At 39.2% G+C, this 12,430-nt stretch overlaps 2 protein-coding genes across 2 annotated transcripts; one reads left to right on the top strand and one right to left on the bottom strand.

Annotated features, from left to right (window-relative positions):
• Window positions 1–613: 613 nt before the first annotated feature.
• Window positions 614–1,102, bottom strand: LOC115959856. Its single transcript, XM_031078492.1, has one exon. It carries the CDS (start codon window positions 1,100–1,102, stop codon window positions 614–616), a length of 489 nt encoding a protein of 162 aa, XP_030934352.1.
• A 5,549-nt stretch (window positions 1,103–6,651) lies between these two features.
• On the top strand, window positions 6,652–11,934 carry LOC115974644 (pre-mRNA-splicing factor SLU7-A). The gene is made up of 10 exons (XM_031095085.1): window positions 6,652–6,832; window positions 7,528–7,691; window positions 7,829–7,941; window positions 8,249–8,680; window positions 8,847–8,982; window positions 9,094–9,393; window positions 9,982–10,198; window positions 10,356–10,459; window positions 11,188–11,256; window positions 11,421–11,934. Exons 1-10 carry the CDS (start codon window positions 6,817–6,819, stop codon window positions 11,499–11,501), a joined length of 1,632 nt encoding a protein of 543 aa, XP_030950945.1. The 5' UTR covers window positions 6,652–6,816; the 3' UTR covers window positions 11,502–11,934.
• The last annotated feature ends 496 nt before the right edge of the window (window positions 11,935–12,430 follow it).

The following is a 12,430-nucleotide window of genomic DNA, read 5'->3' as shown; positions in this document are numbered from 1 at the left end:
GTACGTGGACCTAGCATTTTTTAATCCAAAGGGCATCACAATATAATGATAGTTGGCATCTGGTGTGATGAATGCTGTCTTTTCTTAGTCCTCGAGTGTTAGGGAAATCTGATGATACCCCTGAAAGGCGTCCAAAAAGCTTATCCTTGGGTGTCTGTACATGGCATCTACCAACTGGTCAATCTTCGGCATGGGGAACGGGTCTTTTGGGCATGCTCTGTTCAAATCCGTGAAATTTATGCAGACCCTCCACTTGCCGTTCTTTTTCTTCACCACCACGGTATTGGCTAACCATTTCGAGAAGAAGATTTCCCTTATTGCCCCAGCCTCATTCAATCTTTGAACTTCTGACTTCACTGCTTCAACATGCTCCTTAGCCGATCTCCTTGTCCTCTACTTCTTAGGAGAGAATGATGGGTCCACATTAAGCCTATGGACGATGAATTCGGGATCCATCTCGGGTACCTCATATGGACTCCATGCAAACACATCCACGTTCTGTATGAGGAATAACAACATCTCTATCTTATCCTGGTTCTCCATGCTTTCTTCGATTTGAAAGTACTTGTCAACATTCAGCAGTATCCTTACTCTGATCATTTCCTCGGCACAACTAGCCCCCTTTTCTTCTTGGGGATCCTGTAACTGCTATAAAGGGCCCCTTCTGAGACGGGTCCTTTTGCCTAACTAGATCCTTTCGTTTGGCTCGCACTTTTTGTTTAGCTTGCTCTTTCTTCCAATTGACCATGGCGACCAGGCATTGTCTAGCCACTTGCTGGCTTCCCCGTACTACAGCAATGCCTTGCTCAATAGGAAACTTGACTTTTACATGCAAGGTTGATGGAACAGCCTCCATTACATGGATCCACGGCCTTCTTAGGATCGCCGTGTATGGAGAAAATGAAGCAACCACTATAAATGTCACTACTACCTCCTTGCCCTCCATATTCACGGGAAGGGAAATTTGCCCCTCTGGAATTACCAATTTACCATCAAACCCGACCAAGGGTGTGCTAAACTTCGAAAGATCCTCGTTCTTCAATCCGAGCCCCCTGAATAGGTCCGGATACGTCACATCGGCTCCGCTTCCCTGGTCTACCATTACTCTCTTCACGAAAAAGCCACCTATCCGAGTCGTGACTACTAATGCGTCATCATGTGGTTGAATTGTTCCTTCTTAAATGGCTGAATGTCCGAGCAGCCCTCTACCGGCACTACAGTTAATACTCCCTTCCTCCTTGCTACGGTGAGACTGCCTGGGGCAGCATGGATGACCTGAATTATCCCTAAAGGGGATAGAGGGGGGTTCCCCCTTTGCTGGGCGTTTTGCCCCGTACCTTGGTCCCCTGGGTCCATCACAAATTCCTTTAAATATTCGGCCTTTAACAACTACCCAAGATGATCCTTCAAAACCCGACACTACTCGATAGTATGGCCCTTATCCCAGTGGTAAGTGCAGTACAGGTTTTGATTCCTCTTGGCCGGGTCACCTCCCATCTTGTTCGGCCACTTGAAGTATGGCTCGCTCTTAATCCTGTCTATAATCCTATGGACCGGTTCCTTGAATGTCACATTCACCTCCCCTACTTGCGCTTCTGGTTCTTGAATCCTCAAACCCCCCTGGGGCCTAGGCGGGAAACCACCCTTTCGAGGACGATTTATCATTGGTGTTTTACCTTTATTTTGGATCCGGTCATCCTCCAGTCATTTGTACTCTTCAATGCACCTCATCAGCTGCCTCATGTCCTCGGGAGGCTTTTTAGTCAACGACTCCCGCAGTTCAAAATCCTCAGGCAATCCCATTCTAAAAGTACTCGCTGCAATCTTCTCATTACCTCTGTCGATCTCATTGTAAAGCTCCTAGAACTGGCTAACATAACTGTGAAGGGTTTCTCCTACCCTCATTTTCATGGATAGCAATGCGTCTACCACTTGCGGTACCCAGTTGCAAGTTACAAACCGGACACCAAATACCTAGATCAGCTCGGCAAAGCTGTGAATGGAACCCTTCCGCAACCCATTAAACCATTTCAAAGCTGTAGGCCCTAAGCTCGAAGGGAATACCTTACACATCAGCGCATCATTGTGGGTGTGCAAGGACATCATCTGAATACAATGGCTAACGTGCTCAACTGGGTCCGTTTTTCCATCGTAGGAGTTAAACGGAAGACATGTAAACCTACTCGGCATTGGGGCCAGTTCAATGTCGTCCGAGAAAGGTGATTAGGCAGCTCTAAGTAAGACGTGGCTCATAGCATCCATGGCTGCATTGCGGGGTCGTTGCTCTTCGAGGGAGTACGAATCCCTATCCACATACTCCCTTGAATGCGAGTGGTCCTAGCGTCGGCGGGATTCCCAAGAATGTGACCGGTCTGGACGTCGATGAGACTCCCGTGAATGTGAACGGTGCCGACATCGGTGGGAACCGAACTGGTTGGACCCAGCCCCGTAGTGATCTCCTCGGCTAGCAGACCCCCCTTCTGGTTATCTCGGTCCCCTCTTTGATGTCTGCCCCTTGCCTCTAACTCCAAATCCCTCACCAACTCGCGTAGCCGTTCAAGCTTCTCATCCCTCTCATCAAATTGCCCATACCCAGAAGCACCTGACATCGTCCGATGTGTTTGATATGACCCCTCCCCGAGGCCAGATCGTTCCTCGTCTTGCTCACGCTCTTTATCCTCACGTGTTTTTTGTCTCCTCTCTCGCCAAGTAGATCCCCGAGAAGACCTTACAGAACCTCTTTCAGCATAACTGTCTGAACATCTATCAGACATTTTCCTGAGTTTGAGTCTTAGTAGAATCACAGCGTTGTAGGAGATCCCCACAGACGGCGCCAATTGTGCGCTCCAGAAATGAGACTATTGGGCTGGGCCTCACTCGGGCTCATAATCTATTTGTAAAGTGGGCTTGGATTTCCTACGTTGGGTTGTTATTATCACAAAGACTCACCAAAATTGTATTTCTATCACTCTGGTTCACTCACCTCCCTCTTATTCTCAGTTTCTTTACAAGCCTTTCCAATACCTTTTCCTCCTTTAGCTTCTCATATTTATAGCCAAGCATTAGTGAAAGGATTATAATTGCTTTCAAAGTTAGTGCAATAGGGGGTCCAATACTGTTAATCGTAATTGGATGTTTAGGTGGGAGTGGGGTGAGGTGGGAGTGGCCTTGGAATTGGTTCCCACTCCAGTAGGTATGCTTGGTAGTGATGTTCCCCGAAGCACTGCCGAGCATACAAGGGAATGTGTATTCGAACGCCTTTCTTCTTGTTCAGGGAAGGTTCGCCGAGCAAGGACCAGGTGGCAAAACAAGGTCCGTGCTAATATAGATTGTCTACTCTCTAGGCCTTTGAGCAGCACAAAGCTTGGGCCCGTGGCCATTGTAGGTTCAGATTAGGGCCATGGGCCGCACTACTGAGTCAAAACCCAAGGCCCAAATGGGTCTGGGTACAACACCGTTGTACAAATTTCATAGTATGTTTTCCTTGAACTTCATGCGTTAGTATCACCAAGGCAAGCCGCAACTGTAGCAATATCAGTGATGACAAGCTACCAGAGGTGTCGTGGTGGATGGGTTTAAGGGGATAGTTTGAAACAAACACATCTTTTTAGCCATATATTATAGAATAAGTTTTTATTATTTATTTTTTCCCATATGAACAATTGCTTAGTTCTCATTGCCCAGTGCTCGCAGTTGCTCCGACGTCTTTTTTAAACTCTACTAAAATTGTTGGAGGAGCACTATAACATCCTTGATATCTGGTGGATGGCGTGTTTGTATATGGTTGGGATTGGACTATGTAGCTTTATCCTTTAATTTGTGCAAATTTGATGTGGTACATCACTATTAAATTATTAGAGGTATAAAAATTATGCTTTATACCACATTTCTAGTAAATTTATTTTCTATTTTACATGATGGCTGAGAAACAAGCATGGCACCAGGGTTTTCTCCATAGTGTAGAAAGAGTGATTTTGATACATCTTCCACAAGAGTTGGATCTTGCACAAAAGGAGCTGTTGAAGATGAAGGTGCTACAATGGAAGCCATTGATGAACTTTCAAGTTCTTGCAAAGAAAAAAGAAAACCAAAAAATGAAACCATAGATATTTTAGGGAAAAACAGAGGAGTGTTTTAAGTGCTCTGATACCATAACATATTTGTGAAAAACTGATTTCATTAATTAAATTGATAAATAATTACAAACCATGTCTATATACTACACTAACAGGGATATTAGGAGGAAATAACTAACTTAACTGCCATACATAACTGATCCAACTATAATAGTTGTTAACTATAATCCTATTATAAAAGTTGTACAATTAAAGTGTATGTAACAATGTAAATAATGTTGATGAGAGTCCGAATCAAATACATTTTGGGCTAAGGCTCGCATTTTCTTGTAATTTATTTTATGAGAATAATTATTAGTTTCTTCCAATATCCCATAGTGGTTCTTGGTAAACATTTCTTTGCAAAGCCATCAATTTAATACTTATGTTTTTTAAACAAATTTAGCCTCAATTGAATTAATTTTTTTGTACTAATACCATGATGATCATTCTAAAACCATGAAAGATCTTTCATGCAAAATATGACCACATTGCTATAAGGATTTTTCATATGCATAAAGTACTTTAAATATAAAATAAATTTTAAAAAACTTGTAAAATTTTTAAATGATGTTGTTTTGTCAAATACCTTAATTCAATTTCAAACATTGCACAAATTCATATTCCGCAATAATATGGTCCATTCTAGGACCAGCTCAATACATTTTGGAATTTAGTGCAAATTTCTCTTATTTTAAATATTAGTTGAATAATATTTATGTTATGATTTTTTTTTTCATTAAAAAATCTATTTTTCTTGCTTTTTTAGATGCAAGATTACTATTAATTATGTTCTTATGTTCAACTTCCGCTAAGATTTCATTTTTAATTGGTAATATCACTTATAAGGACACGATTTGTAACGACCCGTAACAGTGTTGGGTTCGCACGTAAAAAGGCCTAAACAATATCATTTGTAAAGCGTGGGTTTGAAAGGCTAGGCTTCAGTCACAAGACAGTGGTTTTCCGTGGTGGTTATACATAATTAAATCGTGTTCGCCTTAGGAGTCTTTCTCCTGGAGGTGGGCTGGGAGGCTCTGGTTTTTGGCCATTTTTCCCAGCCCCCTCTCTGGATTGCTTACTCTTCCTTTTATACTCTCATGTGTTCCTTATCCTTCGTCCACGTGTAGGATCAACTTTTTCCAAGACTGATACTTGTCCCATCAGCCCATATCCAGAGTGGTTGGGGGTGGTTGTAAAAGCTGGAGAGTATGGCTCTGTCAGGTGCAGAGTATTGAATGGCAGTAAGGGCAACTTTCCCTGGTCGTTTATACTTTCCAGCGTATCTTTCTCTATTGACCTAGATATTTTAGATTTTTTCCAAGCTGCTTCTATACCGTTTTTGCCCTTCCTTTCAGTGAGACCTTGGACATGCCGAGGATTGAATCATCCTCGGTTGTGTCTTAAGACTATTTTGTACTTGTATTATCGAGCCTGGGCTATAATCTTCCTCGGCTCGGGCCTTGGGCCCCAATGAATAAATGGGCCACGGCCACAATTTATTGGGCCCCACATCACTAATTCTATCTTAAATAGAATTTTATCAAATTTAATTTTGGATAGCTTCTTTCTACACATGCAAATGGAATGTATTATTTGTTATTATTTTATAAGCAATACATGAATTAGAAAAGTAATCTAGCCTTTTTACATAACTTAAAATTGTAATTGGACTATTTTCATCTATTTATATAACATATTTAAAAAATTTTAATTCTAAAAAAATAAATCTAAAAAATTAATATCATAATAAATATCATGCCTGAGATGATCATTATCTCCCTTGGCACTATTGGACTTTAGTTATTGAACAATGGAATAATGAATTTGTTTAGAAAACTATTAATTATAATTTTTATTTTAATAGAGAGATAAAGGAAGAATAAATTTTTCAAAAGAGATTGAAAACTTTTACTCTCTCAAATTACCGTAAACATTATAAAACGTATTAATAGAATGCACAACATTTAAAATTAAAATAATATTTTAAAAAGGGTAAGTTTCATTCAAACCTCTGAGGTTTGGGTTAATACCAATTAGGTTCAAGACTTTTCAAAACTAATCAATTTGGTACCTACAACCAATTTAGTTCCTAAAACAGTTGAGAAAAAAATAACTAACTGATTAGAGATTAAATTGGATTTAGGGACCAAATTGACTAGTTTTGTAAAGTTTTAGTCCTAGTTAGTAACCTAAACTCTAAGATATGTTAGTAGAATTTATCCTTTTAAAAAGCTAATATCAATTGATTACAATTTTTTTTGGACCGGAATTGATTACATTTTTTAGCCTTAACTAAAAATTTTACATTATAAGACCAATAAATAAGACATTCAATTTGCCAATAAAAGAGGTCAAACTATTCTATTATCCATAGTGCCATACCATACTTATCCCTTGCAAACAATATTGTATAACACATTATCTGATCTGAGTTGGTGCATTTGAGACCGTTGATCTATTTGATAGAAATCAAATCCAAATCCCCAAACCGACTTCACTAACTTTTTCCGTATAAATAGTAAAACTCAATCCCAGCCAATGGTTGAGCCACCTTGGCTATCGACGCATTAGATTTTTTACTCTACCAATTCTGCAATACTCTCCTCTCTCTCTCTCTCTCTCTCTCCGAACCACCGCCGATCAGCCCATTCCGTATTCCTCCGCCGCAGCGCTGCCGCTCTCGCTCAACCGGCCAAACATGGCGACCGCTTCAGGTACTTGTTATTTTCAATTCCCCGCTTCTGTTTCTTTAGATTGTTCTGATTGATTCGTTTGATTCACCTTGTTGCCTGCTATTATTCCTTTGAATTTGATCGTTATGGGGCCCGAAATTACATCTTGTACGACTTTTTGGGGTTAGGGTTTGTTTTGGGGATTGCTTTTATTTCATTGAATTTGATCGTTTTGGAACCGAAATTACATCTTTTATGTCTTCCTTAGGGTTAGGGTTTTTTTTGGGATTGTTCAGTTTTTATTATAACAGTATTTGGGGGTAAAGCCAGCTTTTGTTTTGGCTGGCAAACGAGTGAGAAATTTTGCAGTATTGGTATGCCTATTGGTTGTGCATTGAGATAGATTGTGATAAATTGGATTTTTTTGCTACATTGTCAAATTTGTGGTACTTTGTTCAATTCATTGTTTTGTGAAAGTGTTGTATTTCGTTATTGGCAGCTGATGAGTGATGAACATTTTTAATCATTGAAAAAATGTTTGTATACATCCATAGCCGACCCTAAAACTTGGGACTAAGGTTTTCAATTCATTGTTTTGTGAAAGTGTTGTATTTCGTTATTGGCAGCTGATGAGTGATGAACATTTTTAATCATTGAAAAATATGTTTGTATATATCCATAGCCGACCCTAAAACTTGGGACTAAGGTTTTGTTGTTGTTGTTTTATGGGGTTGCAGTTGCATTTAAATCGAGGGAGGACCATAGGAAGCAAATTGAATTAGAAGAAGCACGTAAAGCTGGGCTTGCACCAGCTGAGGTTGATGAGGATGGAAAGGAGATCAATCCTCATATTCCGCAGTATATGTCATCTGCACCTTGGTATCTCAATGCTGAGAGACCTGTAAGTACATCTATCGTTTTGATGACTGCCTTGCATAACTTCTTCGTCTTCCCTGATTTATTGTTTGGACTGGTGCATAACTTGTAAAAACAAAAACAAAAATTGTAATGCTCTGTATTTTGTCATTTGAATTTCAGAGTTTAAAACATCAAAGGAAGTGGAAATCAGATCCTAATTATACAAAATCATGGTATGACAGAGGTGCCAAAATTTACCAGGCTGACAAATACAGGAAGGGTGCATGTGAAAAGTAAGTGAACTCTCTCTCTCTCTCTCTCTCTTTCCCACCCACCCGCCAATGTACTCCCACATTTAAGAATCAACATATTTCCTAAACTCAAGTCCGATAGCTGTCAACAGCTAAAGGAGGAAAAAGAAAAACTTAGACTATCATGCATCCTGTAGAGGTCTATTGGTGGTAATGCCACAAAATTTACTAGTTGGATCTTGTACCATCCCTTTTTTACCATAAAAAAGAAAGCCCATGTTATTCCTTTTTTTTTCTTTTTCTTTATTGCATATGTGGGGTAATAATTTTTTTAATTGCTTCTCAACAGCTGTGGAGCTATGACTCACGATTCAAAGGCATGTATGGAAAGGCCCCGTAAAGTAGGAGCAAAGTGGACAAGCAAACACATTTCACCTGATGAAAAAATAGAGACCTTTGAGCTTGACTATGATGGCAAGCGGGACCGATGGAATGGCTATGATGCATCTACCTATTCCCGTGTCATTGAGAGATATGAAGCAAGAGATGAAGCTCGAAGGAAATTCCTGAAGGACCAGCAGCTTAAGAAACTTGAGGAAAAAAACAATAACCAAAATGGTGAAGATGGTGAAGCTGGTGAAGCTGGAATCAGCGATGAGGATGATGATGAAGATGATCTAAGGGTAGATGAGGCCAAGGTTGATGAGAGCAAACAAATGGACTTTGCAAAGGTTGAAAAGCGTGTGCGTACAACAGGTGGTGGAAGCACAGGAACTGTCAGGTCAGAGCTCCCTTCTATTTCCACCAGTTTAATGCCATTCTAATGGAAGATGGAAATAAATGCTTTCTTTTTGTGCTTGCTGGTCTTGTATACAACTATGTAGAAATATATTCCCACCTGTGGGTTGGATGTTGTATATTACTGTTCTGAAGTATGTATTTTTCAGGAACTTGCGTATTCGGGAGGACACCGCAAAATATCTGTTGAATCTTGATGTCAACTCTGCACATTATGATCCCAAAACCCGGTCCATGCGTGAAGATCCTCTCCCAGATGCAGATCCAAATGAGAAGTTCTACGGGGTAGGTTTCTTTGAAGATTAGATATTGTATTATGAATTCTTTGGGTGCAGTTTTTGCAAGTTTGTAATATGTATTTATCTCACTTTGGATTCTTTGACTCTTTTATTATAGGGAGATAATCAATATAGGAATAGTGGTGAAGCTTTGGAGTTTAAGCAGCTTAACATTCATTCATGGGAAGCATTTGATAAGGGACAAGACATGCACATGCAAGCAGCTCCATCCCAAGCTGAGTTGCTTTATAAAAATTATAAGGTCATTAAGGAGAAGCTGAAGTCCCAAACAAAAGATGACATCTTGGAGAAGTATGGAAACGCAGCTACTGAAGGAGAACTTCCAAGGGAGCTTCTACTAGGACAGACTGAAAGAGAAGTCGAATATGATCGTGCCGGCAGAATCATAAAGGGGCAGGTATGATGTGTATCAATGGTTTACTTAGTTTTATAACTTACGCTTAAGTTTTAAACTTGAACTTTTGATGAGCAAAAGATGATTGGAATGAAGAGCCATGGGTTTCTGAACAATGTTGATGTCTAGCATTTACTTGTGAAATGCATGATTAAGGTCTGCAATATGTATAGCTTTTTTGGACATGAGTTTTTTCCACGCTTTTTGATCACCCTGTCAAGTCTCTGATAGGCGGCAATATGGAGTGTTTGCCTTGGGAATATGTTGCTCCAAATTGGTTTTGGGTTTAAATTCTTGGTAATTCAATGGCTACGACATGGATCTAGATCTGGGATCATGATCTAATGTACAATGTTTTAGGATTTTTAGAATGAATTGCCTCTTTGCACTGTTCTATGGTTGTTTTCAGTGAGATTAATTATTTTATTTGGTGTTTGTATCTAAGGCAATGAATACTTTTCATTGGCATTGTTGGTCTTGAAATTCTGAATTTTTGTATTAGATAGTAAAATTCTCAATTACAAAAGAAAGTTGGTCTTTTATGTTATATTTTCTTGCATACTTACGTAGCATGCTTTATTACTTTTGCAGGAGAAGGCACTTCCCAGAAGCAAGTATGAAGAAGATGTTTATATTAACAACCACACAAGTGTATGGGGTTCATGGTGGAAGGATCACCAATGGGGCTACAAGTGCTGCAAGCAGATAATCCGGAACAGCTATTGCACTGGTGCTGCTGGAATAGAGGCTGCTGAGGCTGCAACAGATCTTATGAAGGCTAATATTGCTCGGAAAGAAGCTACTGAAGGTGTGTATTAGATTTAGGCTTTTTCTGTGTCTTTTCCTTGTAATATTCTTTTTGAAATAGAAAGCAAATTTGTGTTGGTTTTCAATTTGTTCTATTGCTGCTTAAAAGGCCATGGTATATGATCTAACTTGACATTGTATCTTGAACCTGAAAACAGAGACGCCTACGCTACTGGAGGAGAAAAGGGTGGCTACTTGGGGAACAGAAATCCCAGATGACTTGGTTTTGGATGAGAAGTTACTTGCAGAAGCACTTAAAAAGGTGACACAGGGTCCAAGTTTTATTTTTGTTATCTTCCTCTTGTTCTTAATATTCTTTTGTACTTCTACTTCTTTAATATAATTCTATTTAGGGATACCTGCCTGTTTGCGGGATGTTACCTCCCCAAGTCTTAGAGCTTGGGGTTCAGGGGGTGGGGGAATGGGTTCGTGGTAGTGTAGGATTTCTAACCATTATAAAACTCTTATTAGGGTCTTGGTATAGCTCAGGTGGTATGGAGGTAGGTGTTTGTAATTTCTCTATACCAAGACCCTAATAAGAGTTATATGCACACACACACACACACACAATTGGCCCAGTTGGACTTCTGACTATAGCTGCAACCCATCTCATATTGGGGAGAAGGAATGGTCTTTTAGCTCTTGAATATTCAGACAATCAAAATAAAGAAAAGAAAAAAAAAGTTGAAACGGTTATGAATTCCATAGAGTTTCCCTAATTTGATCGAACAGTCTACAACTCTTATTAGGGTCTTGGTATAGCTCAGGTGGTATGTTGGTAGGCGTTTGTAACAGATTAGGGGCAATCTATATCCAGTAAGGGCATGAATTGTTGGTATGAACGGCTTAAATTTTGTCTCTGCCATCCAATTTTTTGAGTTGAGCTTGGTAGACTTCAGAGTCGTATGTTTAAAGTTGTAGTTAGATTATTTGATGAACATTGCTTCACTTGTACACTATTCAATTCTAAAATTTGTTTGGCTTTGACAGGAGGATCAAAGAAAGAGAGAAGAGAAAGATGAGAGAAAGCGCAAATATAATGTTACATGGAATGATGAGGTAAGATCTTTAAAATTCCATGGTTGAATGAAGTGCTAAATTTAGAATTATGAACAACTGCTAGATTGTTTTTGAAAGGAAAAAAGAAAAAAAAAAAAAAGCAAGTGCTGGATTGTTTGTGTAGCTTCTTGTGGATTTCCTCACCATTGTATGATCAATTGCAGGTTACACCTGAGCAAATGGAGGCTTACAGGATGAAGAGATTCCAGCGTGATGATCCAATGAATAACTTCCCACAGCACTAGGTTTAGATCTACAATAAAATGGGTGATGGAGCTTCTATGTTACAAAGCCTTGAAGCTCTCTTTCTGCTGCAAGCAGAATTACATGCCAGCTGTGTTATAATGCAGTTTCACCAGCTGGGTTCCTGCACCTGTTGCACGGTTGTATTACATACTGAATAGAGCTATTCTCTCTGATTGGTCTGTCAAATCATGAGAGGTGTGGTGGAATGCTGACATGCATTTGTTTATTTGAATAGTGCTTATATGTTACTTCAATTCCATGTGGAGAATATTCGTAGCTAGAAAATGCCATCCTTTAGATGTGTTTACTATCCACCAGTGATGAATTCCTTTCCTTGTAATGTGCCAGTCTATAAAGTTTTCACCATCATAATGTGATTATCTTGTTGAAGTACCTCCACTAGAAACAAATAAATTTTTTGATTGTATAGTATGGATATTGGGTTCTAGATGCATGTCATTAGGTTGATCGTGGGTTGGGTTGGTTTCGGTTTCATATGAATCTCACCTGAAATGAACAAGGATGCCTCCATTCAATGTTGGCTGAGGGGTACAGGTGATTGTACGCACACTGCTCTCAGGTGGGGGCGATGTTTCTCAGGTTGGGGCACTTGGGATGGATTGCCCACTTTCTACTGGTTTTTATGGGTGTCAATATGTCTTTGCGTGTCAAGTTCGTATCGTGTCAACTCATGAGTATTTGACTATATAGGTTAACACTAATCTGACATATTTATTAAATAGGTCAAAATTCTTCGACTCTAACACAACCTATTTATTAAACGGGCTAGTCTTGTCGACATGTTTATTCGATTTTATCAAAATGAAAAAAAAAAAAAAAAAAAAAAAAAAACTAATTTTAGTATCAACCAAATAAATTATGAAAAACAAAACAAATAAATATTTTCAATATGAAATTTAGAACTAAC

The sequence above is a fragment of the Quercus lobata genome, chromosome 2, assembly GCF_001633185.2.
Source record: "Quercus lobata isolate SW786 chromosome 2, ValleyOak3.0 Primary Assembly, whole genome shotgun sequence".
NCBI lineage: Eukaryota > Viridiplantae > Streptophyta > Magnoliopsida > Fagales > Fagaceae > Quercus > Quercus lobata.
Note: the sequence above shows the minus strand (reverse complement) of the source record. Positions and strands in the feature narration are given on the sequence as shown.